The following is a 23,078-nucleotide window of genomic DNA, read 5'->3' on the forward strand; positions in this document are numbered from 1 at the left end:
GGGGTCGGAATGTGATAGTTGATGGATGACATACATCCTACTTTTCCACTTTTTTATTTGAGTTATTCTGACGATGCACTTAAACGCGTTTCAATAAAATTGCATGTATTAATGAAGACATTCAGAGCAAAGGCGCTAAGCTATCCCAATTTTAATATTTTGAATTTTATCAGTCAAAAGCTTATGCACAGGGGAAGTGGTGTAGGGTATCACATAGTCGGCCCCGACCCGACTATAGCCTTGGCTCACTTGTTTTTTTTTGAAGAAATGCTATGAAATGAAAAAAAAAAATAGCAAAAAATTATTTCCTGTTGCACGAAATAATGACCTTTTGCCTATTAATGATTAAAATAACTTTTGTTCCATTTAAATATTGAAAAAGGTCCCGCACAAACCACGTTTAATTTTTATGATATGAAATAAAGTTATATATGTATAATATAAAATGATATATATGTAAAAATACGATGATAAAATTAGTGAGAAATAAACGGTTATGTCATTTTGGTTATGTCATGTGCACCTATACATTGTTTTAAGTTAAATATCTGCTTAAAGTGACTTAAACAATTTTTAAAAAATTCTGAAAAATAAAAACTTTATAAGCTTTTTGTGAGGAAGCTTTTCTTATCGAATCACTTTATAAAAAATATTTTATGTAATCCTATGTAAAAACTCATCAAAATATCATACAGGGATACGAGGTTGTAAACAAGTCATAACTCTTTAGTTCTAGTTTGTTTTTGAATTTTTTCAAAGAAACTACAAATATTTTATTTTTATTTCATCTAAAGAGCTGCTTTTGGAATTTTTGTTGTTGAAAAATATTGCGTAGCCTTGTGGTAAATTGCTACCTGCACTACCAACGATATTTTGTGGCTGTTTTATGAACCAAATCATAACGGTTAATCCTCAAAGAATTTTTACAGATACCACATTTTCTCAAATCCCATTTCGATAGGACTTGCGGTTTCCAAGCAAAATCGCAAAAACCTAAAATAAACCTAAAAATGTGAACTTTTACCGCGATTTGTTTAAAAATCCCTCAAGCGATTTTTTTTTTGTTTTTAGATTTTTCTCATCTATGAACATTGCTGTTTCAGAATCCGCAAAAACTTCCCAGGTGTAAGCGGTTTTCATTAAAAGTTAGTTAAGGCGAACCGTACATGACATTGTTTTATAAGGAGGCGATACAGTCATTGAATTGTCCCAATTTGAACTTTTTTTATCTTAAAAATGGTAAAACCTACGAACATATCATAAAGTTTAATCTTGTAGAAAATGTTCACAGCTACAATATTTTCTCCAATCCCATTTCGATAGGACATGCACTTTTCCAAGCGAAATCATGAAAACCTTAAAAGAAACTAAAAATGAGAACTTTGATGGCGATTTATTTAAAAAGCACTGCGGCGATTTTTTTGTTTTTTGATTTTTTTCATCTATGAAAATTGTAGTTTCGGAATGCGCAAAAACTTCCCAGGTGTAAGCTCCTTTCATTTAAAGTTGGTTCAAGAGCACCGTGCTAAGCGTTCGTACAATATATACTTGACCAGATCTCTTCCTTGTCTACAGTGGGTGCATGAGTTCAAATAAAAGTGATGTTTAAAAATGTAGCTTTTATCCCGAATTGTATGAAGTCTTTCATGCACTGGAGACCAGATATTTTAACCTCTGACTAATTGTGTCATGGCAGCCATAATACAGTGCATCGCTTTCAGGTGTAATATCGGCAATATCGGCCTTGCCTTTTTCAAGTACATCTGACAATGCGTAAGTTGCACCTTCTCTATAAAGAGTGCGGATATTCTAGTTGCAGATTGTGGTCCTGGCGGGGGTCGTAAGCTTTAGAGGGGTTTGTTATTCTTGTTCATTGTTTTCATAGTACGATGTTGTTAGGAGGGATGGGTTACTAGGCCAACGCCCAACCCAAGTTTTTAATGCTCTTATGGGCGAACACGTGGCGCAACCACAAGAAACCTTCACAAGCATACATAAACAGGCTGTTTGTATTTTTCAACATTCGAACATCAAGTTGTTGAATTACCGTGACCAACTGTACTCTATTATAAAGTACAGCCCGCCTATTCAGTAACTTTTAAACAACTGTACTCACTGTTTATTTTACAACAATTTCATTTGTTTGTTTTGTACTTGTTACAAACACAAAAGAAATTTTAACAACTTTTCAATCGATAAAAGTTACAGAATAGGCCTACAGTACTCTATTTTAGGTGTCCGTAGTCTATATTTTAACGTACTCTCTTTGTCCTCTATTTTCATCGCACGTACTCTATGTCCTCTATTTTTGATTTGTAGACAGCCGAATTTTATGCAAGCCCTATTTTTGGTCCGATTCATGTCAAATTTTGGGACTGGACATATTTTTGGCTTCTGATTAAATTGCAATCGAAAAACATGACATATGCAAAATTATGCAAAATGCATAAATTTTTTATGCATCAAAAATTTCAATAAAAGGTACTCGTACAAAAATGTTTGTGTCTAAATTTTTTCTGTTTTAAATTCTCTTCAGACAAGTCAATAAAATAGACAAATGTGTAACCACAGCCACAACCTTCAAAATACCGAAAATCGGGAGGTACCGTCCTATGGGGGCTATATGAAGGCGTGGACCTATACCTACAAATTTCCGGGGGAAAGTTTTATACACCCAACGAAGACTAAATACCGAAAATCGGGAGATATCGTCCTATGGGGTCTATATCAAAACCTTGACCTATATAAACATTTTATGGTAGAAATATTTCTTAGCCTGTGGAAACACAAAATACAAACTTACAACCGATTCTGTATTCAAATGGGGACTAAATTCAAAATATCTTAAAGTGACGCGTATTATATATGGGGCGTTATATGGGGGCTCTACCAAAACGTGGACCTATGTAAACATTTTATGGTAGATATGTTTCTTAGCCTCTAGAAACGCAAAATGCAAAGTTACAACCGATTCTGTGGTCAAATGGGACTAATACATTCAAAATATCTTAAAATTACGCGTACTATATATGGGGCGTTATATGGGGGCTCTACCAAAACGTGGACCTATATAAACAAACTTTGGTAGAAATGTTTTTAGCCTCTGAAGACACAAAATACCAAATTACCACCAATTCGGTGCTCAAATGGGACTAATACATTCAAAATATCTTAAAATGACGCGTACTATATATGGGGCCTTATATGGGTGCTATACCAAAACGTGGACCTATATAAACAAAATTTGGTAGAGATATTTTTTAGTCTCTGGAGACACAAAATACCAAATTACAACCTATTATTACACAAAAATAAAATAACTACCTGAACCATCTTTTGTAAGGAGCTAACCAGATATCAGTGCTAAATTTCTGTGAAAAATCAAGCATGATTGAAGTATTTTAGTGCTTTATAAACTAAAAAAAAAACGTTGTTGTTGAATTATGCCAAACCCGTAATAAATGAGCTGTAAATCTATGAGTTTTAGAGATATGAGTATGAAAATTTGACACAAAGTCGTAGAACAAATAGAAATTGCTAGCTCAGAAAACACATTTTTTGAGTAATGCCACTCTTTGAGCAAATGAGAGATATGTATAATTGTTTTTCCTACATTTCAAACTGGCTGGAGGGTTGTCGGCTCATTGTCCTCAAACAGCGTGGAGATCTTGAATGAATCAAAAGGATTTTGATAAGTCGAGATGGCGTGCATCACTGTTGTCATGATATGCTTACGGAACTCATGCTGATGATCGGCAAGAGTACAACCTCAAGAGCCTCTGCTTCGGGCGATAAAAGCGAGATCGGTCTGTACGATTCACCTTTGCTGACGTCCTTGCCTGGCTCCTGGGCCATGAAAACAGGACAAAATCGATTAGTTGTCAATGAGAGCCGTGCTTAAAATTTTCTGAGCGACATTTTTGCAGAACATTTCGAAGCTGAAAAACGTTATCTTGTGGTACTTTTATAGCGGTTCTTAAAATAAAGGACGAAAAGGACTCTACGAAAATAATACTTATTTGATTTGACTGAAGGCATGTCATCTCATACATAAGCTAAAACAACAACAATATTGGAATACTCCTACTAGAAGCGGAGATAATCGTATAAGAAAAATCGTTGATTTTTTCTGAGTATACGCTTTTTCCCATTTCAACCCATGAACATTATCCCACCCTCACCAAACTTAATAGGCTTCTTCATCTCTGGGACCCCCATTAACTCCTAAAAAATCGTGACCATCCGATCAAAATTTCGCGATTACAAAAAAAAAAAAAAATGAAAATATGGGATGTATTACTGACTATTGCGTTATCTCCGTTATTTGGCCGCCTACGCCAACCTACTTTAAATCATTGTAAAGATAGAAGTTTCTACTTTCATAGTAAGGCTTTGCTTTTGGAAGGTCCCCAACCAAAGCTGTGATATTCATCATTATAAATAAAATCGCAAAAGTGAAATGTTGGGTTTAATTAGCGATATCTCTTTTGTGTGACCACCTACGACAACCTAATTGCTTTTGGTATACCCTTTATAGAAGCTGAGATATTCGCTTTAGAATAAAACCTTGACTTTTCACCAAATAAGTTTTTGCCCATTTCGACCCATGAATATTATCCGACCATCTTCAAAATCAATAGATTTCTTCCGCCATCAGCACCCACAATTTAGTAACGATCCAATCAAAATTGAGAGCTGTAGCGTGATTACAAGGTTTATATCAAATGCTCTCTCCGTGTTCACATTTGGTTTATATGGACATGCGGACAAACGGATGGACACACATGGCCAGATCGACTCAGTTCGTCGAGACATTCATTTTGGAATAAGTATGGGTCAACGACGATTATTTCGATGTGTTACAAACTTTTTGGCGAAAACCAACTTATAATACCTTCGCCACATAGTGGTGTGTGTAATTATCACTTTCATCAACTTCAGCAGACAATCCTTCAAATAAAACATTCTGCATTTCTTTTTCTTTAGTAAATCATTTAAATTTTATTGTTTTGCATTTTCAAATTTAAGCCTTCCAGTTAGCCCATTTCTTGATTTCATTGTACAAATTGTTACCGGGGCATTCAGTGGAACCAACTTGACGATGACCATAGACGGTGTAGTTGGAAGCAACATAACCCTGAGATACCAACCAGGCAATCAATTCCTTAGCCTTGGCAATTTGGGTGGCAGTGGGAGTGTAGTCGTTGTAGTTACCGATGAACATAATGCCATAGGATTTGCTGTTCCAGTTGGTGGCATGGGCACCCAAGACACCAGCACCACGACCTTCATAGATGTTGCCATCAGCACCAATACCATAATTGTAACCGATATCAGCCCAGCCCAAAGAGTCCATGTGGTAGGATTGCATGTTACGCATTTGGGCGCTGCAAGTGGCGAAGGTGTTGCAGTAGGCACCAGCCGAATGATGGATTACGACATAGCTCAAGCCCTTGGACAAGTAGCTCTTGGAGGTGGGAGCACGGCCACCCCATTCGGATTTGCTGACAATGCTAATGGCAGAAATGCCACTGGCGACTAATGGAAAAGTAAAACAAAAACAATTGTACATGAGTTGTTGTTAAATGAGAGCAGCAGCAGATTAGAAAAGAAAAACGCAATTTCAACTTACAGCAGAGTACGGCCAAAAGAGCAATGAAGGCTTTCATTGTTTTGTGTTCAGCGTTGTTGAAGACTAGAATATTACTGATGACTGATTCCCACGATCGAGCCTTTAAATACCAAACTGTGTGATTTTTTTCTTGTTGTTATTGTAATTTTTTTCAAAATACGGCTACTGATAATTTGAAGCAAAAAAATGCCTTTGCTCTATTGTGATTTCTTTTTGGGATTTACTTTAATTAGCCTCTAGACAGATTATCGTCACAATAACTGCTGTTTGAGGAAGAACTTTTTCATTTCCAAGATAGTTAAAGAGATATTCCAATAGATAAAACTAATATTTTGCCATTTCATGGCATTATCAATACACGGGCGTGTGGTCATTGTTTATTTGATAAATGTTTGGAGCTCTCCTAAGGAGAATTTTATCTATATAAATTAAATTTAAAATACCGTTAAATTGTTGGAGGGGGAAATACATGTTTAACTTACTTAAAAAAAATATTTATGCAAATTAAACGAATATTCTCGAAAAGCATGTGTTGTCATACAGTGGGAATCTCCTCGCAGAATGTAAACATTGCTTTCAATATATCAGCAATGGAAAGTGTTGGAAAATATTAGAAACGATTCTGGGATATATATTTATATTATTAGACCGAACGACCTGTTATTTTACATTTGAGGTTACCGGTACACAGGGGTTCAGAAATCGATTTTCCTGGCCAAAACCCCATTTTTTGTTGTCACCGATTGTTAATTTCTACAAGGGATTCGAAACATATTGAAACTAAGGAAAGCAAAAAATTAGATCAAAATATTGGAAGGTGTGGTGTGGGCGTGGGTGGCGTGCTCCTAAAGACAAAAAATGTTTCCCAATGTTGGAAAATACGTAATTTTTGCAAATTTCTGGAGAAAAAACAGCTATTTGTTAGAAACTATAACAGATTTTGTGTTCATAGTTTTTCTGTTAGATAGGTAGGATTGTTGTCTTTAAGAGTCGTTCTAATAAATTACCGTAGCGTTTACACAAAGTGAGCTATTTTATTTTTCCTCAGGTGCCAAATTTTGGCGAAATTCCAAGTTTGGTGGACTAGAACTTTTAGGGAACAGCTTGGAACAAAGTTCCGTTTTCACAGAATGATGCCCGAGAGTGACTTTCTTTCAGCCCGCCTCGTCCCGTCCGTTAAAATGGGTAAAAATGTGTTCTTTTTCATACCGTTTCAAATATAAATTATAGCTTTTTCACACAAATGGACTTTTTTAATCTATGAGTTTTTATAAGAGTTTATGAAAACCCAAGGAGAATTTTTTTAATAATTTAATTTTTTTGAAAAAAATTTAAAAAAGTTTTTTAAAAAAATTTTCCAAAGGTTTTTTTTTGATTTTGCAATATAGTCTGGCTTAATCCCATTGTTGTTGTTATAATAATTAAAACAACTAATTTATTAGTAGAGAAGGATTGGCATTGTTCGCCAAGGGGTAAGGCAAGGAAGACTAGTTTCGATCCTCGCCACAGGATCTCATCAGTTCCCTTGTTTTTTGTTTGTGGATATTCTCCACCTGAGCTATTTTTCAATAACTTCTTCAACAAACAAATTTTTATACCCAAACATCAATCGTCAGCTCGAAGTATAAAGGTGAATCAAGAAAAAACTTCAATGAGAAGTTTTTCTTTGGCAACCTCACACAACCCCGAGGAAAGTGTTTGCAAAACAAAGCATACCTTCTTCCACTGTTATTTGTCGTTGATTTTAAACGAAGACAACACAACAGAATGTTGTTGGTAGCTTCTCTAGCCATAACCAACCACAAGCAAAACCAAGGGAACTGATAAGATCCTGTGGCGATGATCGAAACTAGTATTCCCTGCCTTACCCCTTGGCGAACAATGCCCAACCTTCTCCCCACTAATAAATTAGTTTTTTTTAAATATTAAAACAACAACAATGGGATTAAGCTAGACTATTTTGAAAAATCACAATTGTAAAAGCTGTCCCAAGAAAAAACACCACCAATGTTCTATTTGATTATACCCTCAGCCTTTAGGCTATAGAGGGTATATACACTTTGATACGACCAAAAATGTGCCTCAGCGAAATAATGGTTTTAGACCCCAAGTATGTTTGTACGATATCCGTTCCAGACAATTTTGAGTAGATCTAGCAATGTCCGTCCGTCTGTCTGGCTGGCTGGTGCGCACGATAACTCTCGAACGGATCAATCGATTCGGTTCAAATTTTGGGTATCGAAATATTTTGTCCAGATTTGATTTAAGTTCGAAGATGGGCCATATAGGTGCACTCCTTCAGGTACCTCCCCCACAAATGTTCAAAAATTGTCGCAAAACTTGTGCGCAGGATAACTCTCGAAGCGAGTAACGGAATTGAACCAAACTTTGCATATGGTAATACTACCTCTAGGCATACATCAGGTTCGAATATGGATTATATCGGTCCACTCCTTCAGGTACCTCCCACACAAAATTTGACTTAAGTGCAGTTTAGTGACACCTCACGAATCGTTATGAAATTTTTTTGTAACAGGATGTTCGTGCGGCCCCCGTAACGTCATTGTAATTTTTTTCCCGAGATAATGGCGCATAACCTCAAAAAAAACGCTGCATTATGTCGCGAGTTCAAATTTACGGTGGCCAAATATAAAAGGAGTTGGCGTTGGTTTCGGTATTTTGAATATTTTAGCTAAACTTATCAACCAAATTGGTTGAATTTTGAGATGCGGGATTTTCACTTTACAAAAAACTTTTCTGATAAAAATTATGGACATAGGTCCACGTTTTGATATAGACCCCATATAACGTCGGGATTTTGAAGTTTTTACATATGTTTCACGCCCAAATATTCCGAAATTTTGCATTGAGGGTTTCCAATAGACCATAAAATTTTTCCGATTTTCGGTATTTTCAAGGTTTTAGCCACATTAAACAACCAATGTAGCTGATATTTATACCCTCAGCATTTATGCTAACGAGGGTGTATACACTTTCATACGGGCAAAATGTGCCTCATCGAAATAATGGTTTTAGACCCCAAGTATGTTTGGACGAAATGTGTATCAGACAATTTGGAGTCGATTTAGCAATGCCCGTCCGTCTGTCTGGCTGGCTGGTGCGCACGATAACTCTCGAACGGATGAACCGATTTGGTCCAAAATTTGGCTTTCGCAATATTTTGTCAACTCCTTCCGGTACCTCCCCCACAAAAGTTCGGAAATGTTCGGAAAATTTGTGCGCACGATAACTCTTAATTGAAGTAACCGATTTGGTCAATACATTGCACATCGTGAAATTTTTACCAGACTTAGATGAGGTTCCAATATGGACTCAATCGGTCCATTCCTTCGGGTACCTCCCACACAAAATTTCGGAAAAGTTCAGTTTAGGAACTGTTCACGAATCGCTTTGATTTTTGTTGCAGCAACTTGCATTTACTGCTCCCCATATAATGGTATACGATTCATCAGGGGCAAGTCCATACTTCCTGAGAAAATAGCCTGAAAGGGACAAAAAAGCCCTATGACACCGTTTGTAGTGGTTAGAGCGGATCTGCCGATAAGGTCCAAAAGTGGTCTTTGTAATATTTTGTGCACACTTAGTTTAAGTCCGAAGATAAGTCATATCGGCCCACTCCTTCAGGTACCTCCCCCACAAAAGTTAAAAATGTTCGGAATTGTGTACACGATAACTCTTGATGCGATTTGGTCCATACTTTACACATCCTAAAATATCTACCAGCTATAGATCAGGTTCGAATATGGACTATATTTGTCCACTTCTTCGGGTACCTCCCACACCAAATTTTGGATAAATTCACTTAAGACCTGCTCTCGAATCACTTTGATTTTTGTTGAAGCAACTTGCATTCGCTGCCTCAATTACGGCAGTAAAAGTTTTTTCAGGAGAAAGCCCATACTTCTTGAGAAAACAGCGCGAAGGTTGTAAAAAACCCCTATGGCACCATATGTAGTGGCTGCAGAGCTCGAACCGAATATATACATAGCTATATTATGTTTTTCGCCGGCTAGTGTGATAAAAAAAAGCCCTATCTATCGATATCCCCGCAAATTGAGCTTTAATCCTATCCATACTTTTGTCGGTGCATATGGCCAACATTTTGAAAACCCCCTAAATACATAAGTTTTTTTTTGAAAAAAAGTATATCAATCCACACAGGCTGAGGGCATATCTCTGTCGGCAAAGCCGACTGATACTTTTTTATGTATTTTTATGCTGTTTTTTTTTGGTTTGACCTTTTTTAAATATGAAAAACTCGAAAACACTCATATTTCGATTCAAAATATGAAAAAACTCAAATTGTTATATTTGACTTTGAATTCCTCTGCAACCGCTAAACCGAATTTGGTGGCTTTTAATGCATCGGAAAGCTGAAAGAATTATGAATATATCTCTATCCGTTCAAAAGTTACAAAGTTTTGACCAGGAAAAAACGATTCTGGAAAAACTGTGCGGTGGTCATAAAACGTCTCCATTTAAAGTATCTCGCGATTTTTTGTTTTACGGATTTTAGCTTAATTTTTTAACCGAACTACCTGTAATTTGACATTTGAGACTCCCATGTTTCACAAAACGTTTTCACTGAAAATTATCAATAAAGTTCCATATTTTGGTATAGCCCCCATATAACGGTACCTTCCGATTTTAAATATTTTGAGGATTTTAGACAAATTGCTTTACCGAATTACCTGTTTTTGGCATTTTAGGTTCCCTGATTTCATAAAATTTCTCCATCAAAAATAGTCAATCAAGGTCCATGTTTTGCTATATACTCCATCGGATTTGGTCCAGACATAGATTAGATGCAGACCCTTAGTATGACGGGGTTAAGTCCATATTTCCTGAGATAATGTCCTAAAAGTTTTAAGAAAACCTTCCAGCAACACCGATACAGCGCTTCATGCCATAATAGTCTAAGAGCTCAAAAAATCCTCAGCTGACGAACTAAAATGGCTGGTGGGCACGATAACTAACGAAATGCGTCAGTCCCACAGCGGCTCGTTCAATGCACCGGTGACTCGAAGGAATCTTCTACCAGGGGCCGTTACCTCAACAATTATGTGCTTGTGTTCGTACGCTATATGTATACCTTTTTTCACCATGGGAGCGGCAATTTATACCGGAATGCCTGAGCCGAGCTATTTTGGTCCGCGTCAAGACAGAAAAGAACCCCGGGTTATGGATCTGTTCCATTTGTCAGATTCGCATCCATTATATTACAGATGTAATGGATGGTGGGTGGGTATTTGTAGCCTCCAGGATTACTGCGATAGGATTTATGTTGCTGCTTGCTGCACCAGAGCATCTCCCAGTGTGTCTTCAACTTCGTGGTCAGAATAATCGTCTTCGTCGGAATACGAGACACCCCCGTAGTGTACCCAACAACAACAAACGCAGCGTCTAACACTCCAAGTTGTTGTTCAGCGCCCCGGAAATGCATGATTCCTCCAATTAAATTGCAACGGTCTCCTCAACAAACACTGCGGAATAGTAGACTTTATGAGTCGGAAAACATCATGGTCGCCCCGATCCAGGAAACAAAGCTCACCATTAACTGTAGCTTGCAAAGTTGCGATGGTGTTAACGTTTTGCGGAAGAATCGTACAAGAAACGGCGGATGAGAAATTTCCTTCTTTATACATCAGTCTGTGTAGTACACACCTTTCGCGCTTGACTCTAGTGACCCAAACATGGAATGTATGGGGATAACACTAACGTGTAGTACTGCCTAGGTACAGTTGCTGAATGTGTATATACTGCTGATGAATAGCTTTGCCTTGCGTTATATGCCAGGCATTAGTTCGCTTCTAGAAGACAATAACCGTCCGGGCTTCAGTGCCCATCATGAGCCTTGACATTCGGTCCAGGTAATGACCAGACGGCTACAGCGCTGGCCGAGCAAATTTATAGCTCCACGTTTTGCACGGTGAATGAAGACGCTCATACAAGGAAAAGAGGAGATTTCCACCGCTCGCCAGATATAACCATTGTGGCACCAGGTCTGATAAATGAAGTATCCAGATAACCCGTCATTTTCCACCACCTTCCTATAATCGTCTCCGTAAATAGACAGCCCGACTTCATAACCTCTGAACTCCGTACTTTTCTGTACCATGGGAAGGCTGACTGGCAAGATTTTCGAAAATTTACCAATCACCGCTTCAGTAGTGCGATTCTCTAACACAATTTTTGAGTTACCGACAAATATCGGCAAATTAAAACGCAAAATTATGAATGAAAATTTCAAATAAAAGTTGGCAGCACTCTTGCTATCGGTAAAACTTTACGACTACTTTCTATTCGTCGCTAACTTACCGAAAAATATCGTTAATTACCGAAATTGTAAGAATTGTAATGTTACCGATTTTTGTCGGAAACTCAAAATATGAGTTAGAGAATCGCGCTACAGAGAGCTGTTCATTCCCTCAGATCCTCGGATAGCTGAGAGAATTATCCGGGACATCACCACTGCTGCAGCCGCTCACTACATATCTGCTGGTCGAATACCCAAAATCAGACCTAACTTCCCGACAGAGGCTACGGGATTAGGGAAAGAGCGTGATGAACTTCTTCGTACGAACCCTGAAGACGTAAGGGTTAAAGAACTTTCTCTTGAAGCAACAGGCTTGTAGGCGAACATAAAAGGAAAAAGTGGATAGACCACCTGAAGCAATGCAACATTGGTACAGGATTAAGTAAATTGTGTGTAGAATCTTGATCCAAAGAGGTACGCGTATTATTTTTACCGGCAGTTTATAGAATACAATGGGAGTGATAGGGTGAAGTGCAGTGTGCTAATCTGTATAAGAACCAGCCCAGCCGAGGAGGTACCACCACAATTGACTATGGGCGATGTTGGAGACGTCACCTGATATGCAATCGGCCTTTAAATCGTATAGGCCGATGCCCATCTTGTGGCCAATATCATAGATTCTTGAGGCACAACTCCTCAAAATGATGAGCAGCAGTTTCTCAGTTTCAAAAAATACACAGCATCACAATAGCATAACACGCCTTATGCACATATATCAGTCGATGACTGAAACAGGGTTGATCTTGATCTATCGAATTCTTTCGATACCGTCAACCATGTCAATCTGTTCGAGGGTATAGAGAAGACTTCTCTCCAGTCGTGTTTGAAACATTGTGTAATCAACTATACGTGCGGACGCCAGTCGTTTGAGGAAGTAAGAAGTCGAAGGCCTATAGGATGAAACTGGAAGTTCTCCAAGGCGGGGTGATATCTCCTAAATTAGTTAACCTCTACCTTTCTGAAATTTCACAACCTTTAGACGACATAGAGATCGTAATGTATGTGGATGATGATTGTACGATATTGATTGGCGTCGGGCCCTATCGTCGATAGCATATGTGATATGTTAAATATCTACATAGCTGAGTTAGTGCAGTTCTTTCATCTGAGGAATATGGAATATGGAAATATATGAAATGAGGCTCCTCCTGAAAATATTGATCAATGGTGTCCCCAAGTTTTTGAGGGTCGTTTTATAACATTTTTAAGTCATCCGCTCAATCCACAAGATCAGAAGTAATAATAAGGTCGTCAAGTCACTGGCCAGCAGCACTTGAGGGGCAGACAAGGAAACCTTGTAGTCCTTTCATATTGCAATAGACCTGTCTGTGGTAAGCTGTTCAGTGCCAGTGTGAGGTGCACGTGTTAGGTTAGCTTTAAGGATGCGCAGCGATCTATTAGTATAGGTGACAGCTTCACTCGGAGACCGTTGGTCCATTGTATTCATCCTGTTTAGGCTATAGTTGCAGATTTAAAGATGTGAGGCAATTACGACGAGGGTATTTAACTATCGGCGAAGCCGACTGATTTTATTCTATTTGTTTCATATGTCTGAAAGATTCAAGAGTGAGAGTTGTAGAGATCTTAGAATAGCTACTTACGGTTCGAGATGGGCGAACTAAGGCCTGATCAGGATATATAGGGAACATCTTATTGTTAGTAAGATTTCTCCCTATGATCCCTTCCGAGCGAACTTTATGTTCCAAGAGGAGTTGTAGGTAAAATATATGCCCCAAAGTGCATCTGTCTGCAGTCTGTATGGAGAGAACTTTCGGCTCTCTATACAGTCCTAACTCAACCTATACAATCCTAACTCAGTCAAAAGGAATATGTATTCAATGACATTAAGGGGTTATGGCCATTTATTGAGCACGAAAAATGACATTTTTCATGATTTTTTTATAAGAAATCTACCAAGTTTTTTCAGAAGATTTTTTTTTCATGTGATAAATCACACCTTGAGCTACTTTCGATTTTTTTTTTTGTTGAAAAATATTACAAATTTCTTCTTCTCATTTCAGATGGCCACCAAAGCCCAGCAACTACAGGCAATGTACGCCCGGCGACGTGAAGTGGAACACATGCACATCGAGCGAACACAGGCTGTGAATAAGTACTACGATCATTGGGGTAAAGTGACGTCACGTTTTGAAAATTGGACCACACCTGAATATTATAAACAAGCTGAAGAAAAACTACAACGAACCAAAGACGAAAAAGAAAAACAAAAGCAACTGGAAGAACGTCGTAGAAAACTGGCAGAACTTTTAGAAAACGAACGCGAACAATACAATTTAGAAATAAATGAAAGACAACGATCACGTAAAGTAAGATCTGTCAGCACCACAACGCTGGAAAAAATAAATCACAATTTGAAAGAACAGCAGGCAATACGCCGTAAACTCGAACTGGAGGCGAAACTTTATGGCAAATGGCGTCATGGGGTAGATGATGCCAATCTAATTTTTGAATCGAAAAGTGATCACGAGGTCATTGCTAAGCTAAATTGGTTAGACAAACAGGTGGAGAATCAGTTGGAGCGTGAAAAGGAAGAAATAGAAAATCGAGAACGTAGCCTTCGCCTGCAAGCAGAGCAAAATCGTGCTGAGGAGTTGCACAAACAACGTCAGGAAATACGCCAGCGGGAAATAGAAGAAATCCGAGGCCTTCAAGAAAGCCACATGGAGCAATTGCAGGAACACCAGAGGGAAAGTGAAGCCCTTAAGGAAAAGGAACAAAAGATACGAGAAAACATTGCAGAATTAGAAAAGGAACTCGAATTGCTGGACGAAAGTTATGCTGTTCTTCAACAACCTTCCAGCTTTGGTGGAGCTTATAATTTAACTAAAATAAAAGTGTTCATGCGCAAACGTTCCGAAGTCTATCGCAATCACATTAAATTGTGTATTAGCATTTTAGAACGCACAGCCGCATATGCCTGCCGTGGATCCGAAGCCATATTGGCCTTTAAGGAAAAACTTGCAAAACAATTGGATTCGGAAATGTATACCCTAACACAAATTGATGCCATGTATGAATCGGAGGCCAAGTATAATTTACATCGTTGTGAGGAATTGTGGCAAACTCAGGCTTCGGAACGTTATATGCAGCTAAAAGAAATGTTGAATATGGGACGCAATTCTAAAGGCAAGCAGTTAAATGATATTTTAGAACGGGAAAATGAATTGCTGGATATACGCACCACCCATCTAAATGCCATTGAGAGTACCAGTGAAAAGTTAAAACAACTTATAAAGGAACAAGAGGAATCACCGCGTGGTCTTTGCGCCTGTTCACCAAGATCCGGCGAGAAGGAATCAACAAAATCTGCTGCATGTACCCCAAGGAGTTGTCATTCAGACATAAATTTGTCTAGATCTCTCAGACCACAATCTTGTAATACTGTCACCTCCAAGGTAGCTTCCCCACACAACGGCTCAGAAAACTCCGCAAATCGTTATGTCGATAACATTTCTAAAACATTCCGTGATCTGAATTTAGATGTTTGGGAAAGCATGGCACCATCACCGCGTGAATTGGACAATCAACGTTTGGAAAATCAGCGTTCGTTGCGTGTTGTTACAGCTGATACTGCAGAAAGGCCTAGATTTGGTCGAAAACGTGTTGCCTGGACTTAAAGAATAGAAATGATGTTCATGAGAATATATTTTTAAAATTGAATTTATAAAATAAAGAAATAAATAAAATGGTACCAAATGGACTTTCTGTTCTATAAGAGTAAATTCATTAATCACAGACATTCGTGTCATGAACGTGACATCACAACAACTAAGCACATAAACAATAAACACTTAACCCTGCAAATATTTCTCAAAATTGTGGAAGATTGTTTGCCCAGATTAATCTTGTGTGATTCCCAACGGCGACCATTTGACGATTGTTTACATTTTTTCTTAAATTTGTCAAATGATATAACGTTCGCCCTGGAAAATAACAGAATACTCTTCTGGAAGAGCAACAGATGATTGTTTACAATTTCTTCTTGGAACCCGATAACACTTCTAGTATTCACCAGACTTGACTGAAGGATTTTTGCTCTATTTACAAGTCACATAAACAACCAGACTTGACTGAAGGATTTTTGGTCTATTTAGAAGTCACATAAACTTGATGTACCGATCATAAAAGCACGAATTGATGTTGTATTGTTGGAAAGCTTAGATAATTCGCTTCAAATTCATCCTGCTGTAAAGTAGTGTCATGAACGCCTCACTGGGAAACCACACAGGATGTGGTTCTTTGGCTCCTTGTTATCAAGGAAATACAGCTACAAGGTCAAGAAATATCATTATTAGATCATGTCAATGTTTAGACGTAATCCTAGACGCAAAACAGTCATGGAAATTTAACGTGGAACATAGTACTATACATGTCTCAAAATGTTCGGTAGCCTTCAAACAGTAATTGTATACTCGATCGAATCCCCGGACGCTAATCTCGAAGTGATTAACGGTCCCCCGGTCAAATGGGACAGACATTGGAAGTAACTCCTCAGCTACGAGATTAAATAAGAAGTCCTTTTTATTCCCTCAACCATAGTACGGAGGATATATTAACCCACTTAAAGCCACTAGTCGCTTAAACGCTACAAAAATGGTTGCAAAAATGTATGTAAAACTCGGGTATTTTCGCATATATTTGTGTGGTTTTTGCATATAGTTATAGCATTATCTGTCATTCCACGCTTATAAAGTTTCATTTGGCTTATGCAATTCCACGCATTTGACTTAAAACGCAAGCCATTAAAAAAATCGTTTTTATACCCTCAGCCTTTAGGCTAGAGAATTTTCACAGCTTCATACGGGCAAAATGTGCCTAATCGAAATAATAGTTTTAGACCCCAAGTATGTTTGGACGAAATGTGTTTCAGACAATTTGGAGTCGATTTAGCAATGTCCTTCCGTCTGTCTGTCTGGTGCGCACGATAACTCTCGAACGGATGAGCCGATTTGGTTTAAAATTTGGCTTTCGTTATATTTTGTCCAAACTGAGTTTAAGTTCGAATATGGACCATATCGGTCCACTCCTTCGGGTACCCCCCCCCCACACAAAATTTCGGAAAATTCACTTTAGGGCCTGCTCTCGAATCGATTTGATTTTTGTTGTAGCAACATATATTCACTGACCCCCATACGACGGTACAAGTTTCATCAGGGGCAAGTCCAAACTTCCTGAGGAAATAGCCTGAAATGTGCGAAAAACCCCTATGACACCGTGTGTAGTGGTTGGAGCGTAAGATAACTCTCGAACGGATCTGCCGTTTTGGTCCAAAATATGGCCTTCGTAATATTTTGTGCAAACTTAATTTAAGTTCGAAGATAAGCCATATCTGTCCACTCCTTCAGGTACCACCTCCACAAAAGTTCAAAAATGTTCGGAAAAATTGTGCGTACGATAACTCTTGATGGGAGTGACAGATTTGGTCCATACTTTACACATTCTAATATATCTACCAGGTATACGTCAGGTTCGAATATGGACTATATTTGTCCACTCCGTCGTTACCTCCCACACACGTTTTTGGATAAATTCACTTTAAGACCTGCTCTCGGATCACTTTGATTTTTGTTGGAGAAACTCGCTTTCGCTGCCTCAATTACGACAGTAAAAGTTTTTTCCAAGGGCAAGTCCAAACTTCTTGAGAGAAAAAAGGCACGAAAGTTGTAAAAACCCCCTATGGCACCATATGAAGTGACTGGAGAGGTCGAACGGAATACTGCGTTGGTCCACACTTTGGATATCGTAATATTTCTTCGAATATTGGATGAAATTCGAGGTGGAAGGAGTGGACCTTCCGATACCTCCCCCACAAAAGTTCGAAAATATTCGCTAAAATGGTACTCTAAATATTGTCGAAACTCGGTTTAAAAAAACCCTATCTGTCGATATCCCCATATTGTTTTGAAAACCCCCTAAACACGTAAGTTTTTTTTTTTGAAAAAAGTATTTCAATCCACACAGGCTGTGTGGCAATGTCGACTGATGCTTTTTTACTTGTTTTTTTGTAATTTTCGCTTTTAATGAAAATTTCAAAAATTTATAAAATCAGGGATTTGTTAGGAATGTAGTAGGAGTATTTCTCAATCAAAAACAAAGGGATTGTCATGTAACAACACACCTATATTACCCTTCAAAGTTTCCGGCATTTTTAAAAAAAGGCCCGATTGCAGGAAATCTATACGTTTTAGAGAAAAAAGTTATTTATTAAAAAATGCTTAGAAAGTCCCTCCACCATAAATTATATTGAAATCAGATTTCAGCCACTTCGGTTTGATAGCCACATTATTAACATTCAAAACATTCAAAATCCTCAAAAAATCGGCAGGTACCGTTTTATGGGGGGGCTATATCAAACCGTGGATCTGTGCCGACAGTTCTCTGCTAAAATATTTGACTAAATACCAAATATAGCCATTTCTGTTGAATGATGCCGCTAAAACCTTCAAAATACCGAAAATCGGAAGATACCGTTCTATGTATGCTACATAAAAAAACTTTACCTGTACCGAATATCCTATGCGGGAATGTTTTATACCCACAATGAAGACTAAACACCAGATTGTAGCCATTTCGGTGGGATAATGAAACTAAAACCTCCAAAACGTCGAAACTCGGGAGGTACCGTCCTATGGTAGCTGTACCAGAACGTGTACCTGTGCCGATAACTCAATACTAAATTGAGAAGCGCTATGTTAAATATCGACGGATAGACGGTACAGCTATGTAAATGACGAATATATACAGTATCAGACATAACATTTGCAACTGACACATACAATTTAGTTTTAGCGCTATAATATTTCTAAAAACCAACTTTTTATTCAGTTTTTCAGCATTGAAATGTTCTTCATACTCCGAAGAAAACACCCACAATTATGTTTGTACCTTATAACGGTGGTCCACTTTTAATAGCGTACTTAAAAGAAATATCCAATATTTTAGCAGGGCAAAACAATTGCAACTCACTCCGTCATTATATAAATAATTATGACTTTTTAAATTATTTTTGTGTCACATCCAGATTTTTATTAGTTAAGGGTCTCTTTAAGAGTGAATACATCAATTTATAAAGCTAGGAAAATTGCATAATGAATAGGAACAGAATATTTTAATATAATTTTAATTTGGCACTTGATAAGTATGGAAAAGGCCTAGGAAGTCGTATAACAGGGGAATATAATCTATAACACTGTACAACACAAGAAAAGAGGGCCGAAAAAAATCGCAGTTTTGAAAGTTTATGTCGCAGTTTTGAAAGTTTACGTCGGGAAGTAAACTAAATAGGCGTGGCAAGTTCCGCCCATTTCTACAGGTTTTGAAATATTCAACATCAGATTCCTTGGAATCCTTGCATTTTAGGTATAACGTGTCTTTGGCAATATTACAGACAACAATGCGGGGTATCTTTTTATGAAAAAAATAACCCTAATGAGAGTCACTAAACTCGTCTTTTTGGTCCCTTTTTTCAAAAACGTTTGAAAACCTCGTTTAAAATTTGATCGTATCAGATCAAAATATTCTACAAAATTATTTTTCATAAAATTTTACTATAGGTCCCCGAATACACCAAAACTCTAAATCGTACCTAAACGCCAGGAATCTTCCAAAAGTAAAATCACGTTTAAGGTTAATGTTGTACTTTATCTGAGTTTATTAAGTTTTGTCCCACAAAACTTCATTCTAGATGGAAAACGTCAAAAACAAAAATAATCTCCATCAAATTTCAATACAAGTCGCCGAATAAATGAAATATGTATTTGCAATATATATCAAGAAAATATATACATTAAATTTGCCAACAAAACACCCAAAATTTTTGTTAATAAATTTGTTTTGTTCTTTTTTTCGAGTTGATGCATGAAAGTAACATGAAATTTAGTTCTAGACGCAGGGTGTTAAAAAAACGCCGATACACGTGTCTAAGTTTAATTTTGATGATTACACATCCTTAAAACTAGCTTATAGTTGAATACGAAGCCCATACAAAATAAATTAAATGCATTTTTTCACGTTTTTGGGTAATTTAGCGAAGTCCATAAAACGAGGGCCTACTGTGAATAACGGCCCCATACCGGGCCCATTTATGGAGATTCCTTAAAACGACAGAAGTGAAAAGTGTTAGTTTTGTATCGGAATTAACTTTAGAAAAATATTCAGCCCAATCATGAACATCATCTCACCGTGAGTTTTCTCACTCTCGCCTCCTCCCTTATTATAAACATCATAAGGGAGAACAAAACTCACGTTCGTGAGAAAAGTACCTATCATAAATGTAAAAAAAAGTGAGAATGTGAGGCAATTTTCTCTCACTACAGAAATCAAGGTGAGTTGAACAAAAAAATGTAATTATTCACATTTTTTTATAGAAAAAATCGACAAAAACGAATATTTTGCATTTGTAATGATAATGAATTTTATTTATTTGTTTTTTACGTTGAAAGTAACAAATAAAAAACAATTAGAAGTTCTTTTGGCAACTGTGTGTCAATGAAGCAAGGAAGTTTGGCGTAATTTGGAGGCGGAGTTGAAGTTGGCCAACATTTTTCAGATATGCGAAGCGGTTCAGAATCATAGGATGACAACAGGAATGGAAGAGGACCCAATCAGGAGCAACCCCTTTCTGCAATTATGGTTCCTTACAAACTTTGCGGCAACTCTGCCTTTGAATTGTTATTTGTTCGCTAAGGTTTCCAGCAAATTATTCGATGCCAAAGATGCTATTCAAGCATGAGTACAAGTGACATGTCAAATTTGTACCGCCTTCGCCCATTCTTTTAACAAGACTGTGACCCCTAAAAGATCCAAATCATTTTGGATGGCATCTTCAATAACCCAGTGGAATGGTATCTTAACCAACACCTTGGCATGACATCTATACCAAACCTTTGGAATGGCATCACTAACGCTTTGGCATGTCATATGGCACGAACAAGAATAAGTCAAAATAGGAAGGAATTCATAAAGTAAAATATAAAAATATTATAAAGGAAAACAAAAGTTGAAGAAAGGAATTGAATTGTACTTAGGATTCATAGAATTGGTCCTAATGTTGGAGAAAAGATCGGATGTTTCACGTATTGTATTTATTTACAATTCTTGAAATTCCTTCAAATGCTGAAGATGGGATCTTTCACAACTTTATTTGAACCAATGCAAAAGAACCAGCGAAATATTGGCATCCCATGGAACAACTTCCACAAAATTTTGGGAACAACTCTAGTTTAGTAAAAACACTCCGATTTTTTTGAAATTTTTTCCAGAAGTAGATATTGTTGCGCTGATCACGGAAATGTATAATTTTCTTGGAGGACGGACCCGGTTACCCAGTTATTGGACCCGAAAGTCTGGGTACAAAACCCGGGTTAGACTGAACGGCTCTACTGAACCGATGGCTGCAAAATGGGTATCATTGGAAAGCTTATAGAAATACCTATCCAACAAGTGGTCATATGATGGGATTATTTTCATGTGGTCAGGTGATATAACCCAAAAACTGATTTTTGGACCCGGATTTTTCCATAAAACCCTCAAAAAGTCGAAAATGGGTCCATTATGGGCGCCCGCTTAATGTATGTCAGATTATAACTCGCACTTTAACCTTTCCAAAATGGTGCTATATGTTGTAATACCTTCTCTGGATCCAGAGATATGGCCCTTAGAATCTTCAGAACTCGGTTCTGTAGGGCTCATTTCTTTACATTATAGGTGTCTATGGGAAATTTTAAATTTCTAAATTGAACAAAATTTTCTTTTAAATTATAAATTTTTCTTTAAATAGCCGGCCTTTGGCCGGGGATTTAAGACTTTCTCCTATGGACAGGTGCAAATCTAGGGAACGGGAACACATTTTTCTTTTAAATTATAAATGTTCCTTTACATAGCCGGCCTTCGGCCCGAGATTTAAGACTTTCTCCTATGGACAGGTGCAAATCTTGAGATCGGGAACAAAATGTTTTTTTAAATTATAATTTTTTCTATAAATAGCCACTTGGAGAAACCTTGTTTTCGAGATTCTAAGAGCCATATCTATGGATCCAGAGAAGGTATTACAATATATAGCGCCATTTTGGAAAGGTTAAAGTGCGAGCTATAATCTGACATACATTAAGCGGGCGCCCATAATGGACCCATTTTCGACCTATTGAGGGTTTTATGAAAAAATCCGGGTCCAAAAATCAGTTTTTAGCTTAGGTGGTCAGGTGATCACCTGAAATCATATGACCACTTGTTGGATAGGTATTTCCATAAGCTTTCCAATGATACCCATTTTGCAGCAATCGATTCAGTAGAGCCGGGTCTAACCCGGACTTTCGGGTCCGTCTCCCAAGAAAATTATACATTTCCGTGATCAGCGCAAAAATGTCTACCTCTGGAAAAAATTTTAGAAAAATCGGAGAGTTTTTACTAAACTAGAGTTAAGCCAAATTTTGCTTGGTTTTCTTTGTATTCCTCAGCGTTTGTCGTTTCGGCCATCATTCAAAATGCAATATTAAAGATTTTCATTTCTTTTTGCCATTTAATGACCTTTAAACGATATTTGTTCACTTTTTTGCAAATGGCAGAAAATTTTCAGGTGTCAAAACAAAAAAAAAAAAAAACAGCTGTTACAGATGTTGCTACATATCAAACATTTATTAATTTGATATCAGTTACCAAGTATTTTTAAAATGGATTGTTAACGATGGTTTTTCGTTTTAGAAATATTTATTTAATTTAAAATAAAGTAGTGTTTAATAAAAAAATTATGAATTTAATTATTGCAAAATTTTTTGTTAATAAAATAACGGTATGGCAACACAAATTATATTTTCAATGGTTTACAAAATGCGGCACTATTTTCAATTTTCCAACTTGTGAACCCTTCTTCACTTTTTTCGCTCCTCCCTTGTCATTTGTGATAGGTCGAGAAGTGAGCTGCAACTCACTCGTGCGAAGCTCCCTACGTGAGTATTCATGATCGCTATGATTACGATAGGCAAAATATGACTATAGCAAAATATAAAACTTTAAAAAAGTAAAGCATACCTTACGGGATAGTAATTTATTTTAAATTGTCAATTTAACTAACTCAGATCACATAGCATAGTT

At 37.3% G+C, this 23,078-nt stretch overlaps 2 protein-coding genes across 4 annotated transcripts in view; one reads left to right on the forward strand and one right to left on the reverse strand.

The window, feature by feature from the left end:
- The window catches only part of LOC141403271 (uncharacterized), a 189,229-nt gene extending 173,539 nt beyond the window's left edge, over positions 1-15,690 (forward strand). For all 3 annotated transcript variants that reach the window (XM_073985469.1, XM_073985461.1, XM_073985476.1), the window contains one exon: positions 13,991-15,690. In XM_073985469.1, the coding sequence (XP_073841570.1) occupies positions 13,991-15,607 (1,617 nt within the window). In that variant the 3' untranslated portion in view covers positions 15,608-15,690. The remainder of the gene's footprint in view (positions 1-13,990) is intronic.
- LOC141403309 (peptidoglycan-recognition protein SC2-like) lies at positions 4,972-5,708 on the reverse strand. The gene is made up of 2 exons (XM_073985503.1): positions 5,633-5,708; positions 4,972-5,538 (listed from the first exon to the last, which is right to left on the reverse strand). Exons 1-2 carry the CDS (start codon positions 5,667-5,669, stop codon positions 5,024-5,026), a joined length of 552 nt encoding a protein of 183 aa, XP_073841604.1. The 5' UTR covers positions 5,670-5,708; the 3' UTR covers positions 4,972-5,023.
- Positions 15,691-23,078: the final 7,388 nt, after the last annotated feature.

This window comes from Musca autumnalis, unplaced genomic scaffold (genome assembly GCF_047663935.1).
Source record: "Musca autumnalis isolate F117 unplaced genomic scaffold, ASM4766393v1 scaffold_1, whole genome shotgun sequence".
In the NCBI taxonomy this organism is placed as follows: Eukaryota; Metazoa; Arthropoda; class Insecta; order Diptera; family Muscidae; genus Musca; species Musca autumnalis.

What these genes read in the sequence shown, in the direction of transcription:
- LOC141403309 (XM_073985503.1), bottom strand. Translation starts at nt 5,669, where the DNA reads ATGAAAGCCTTCATTGCTCTTTTGGCCGTACTCTGCT. An exon ending in TCTTTTGGCCGTACTCTGCT is followed by an intron (nt 5,539 to 5,632) that starts GTAAGTTGAAAT and finishes CTTTTCCATTAG; the next exon opens with TCGCCAGTGGCATTTCTGCC.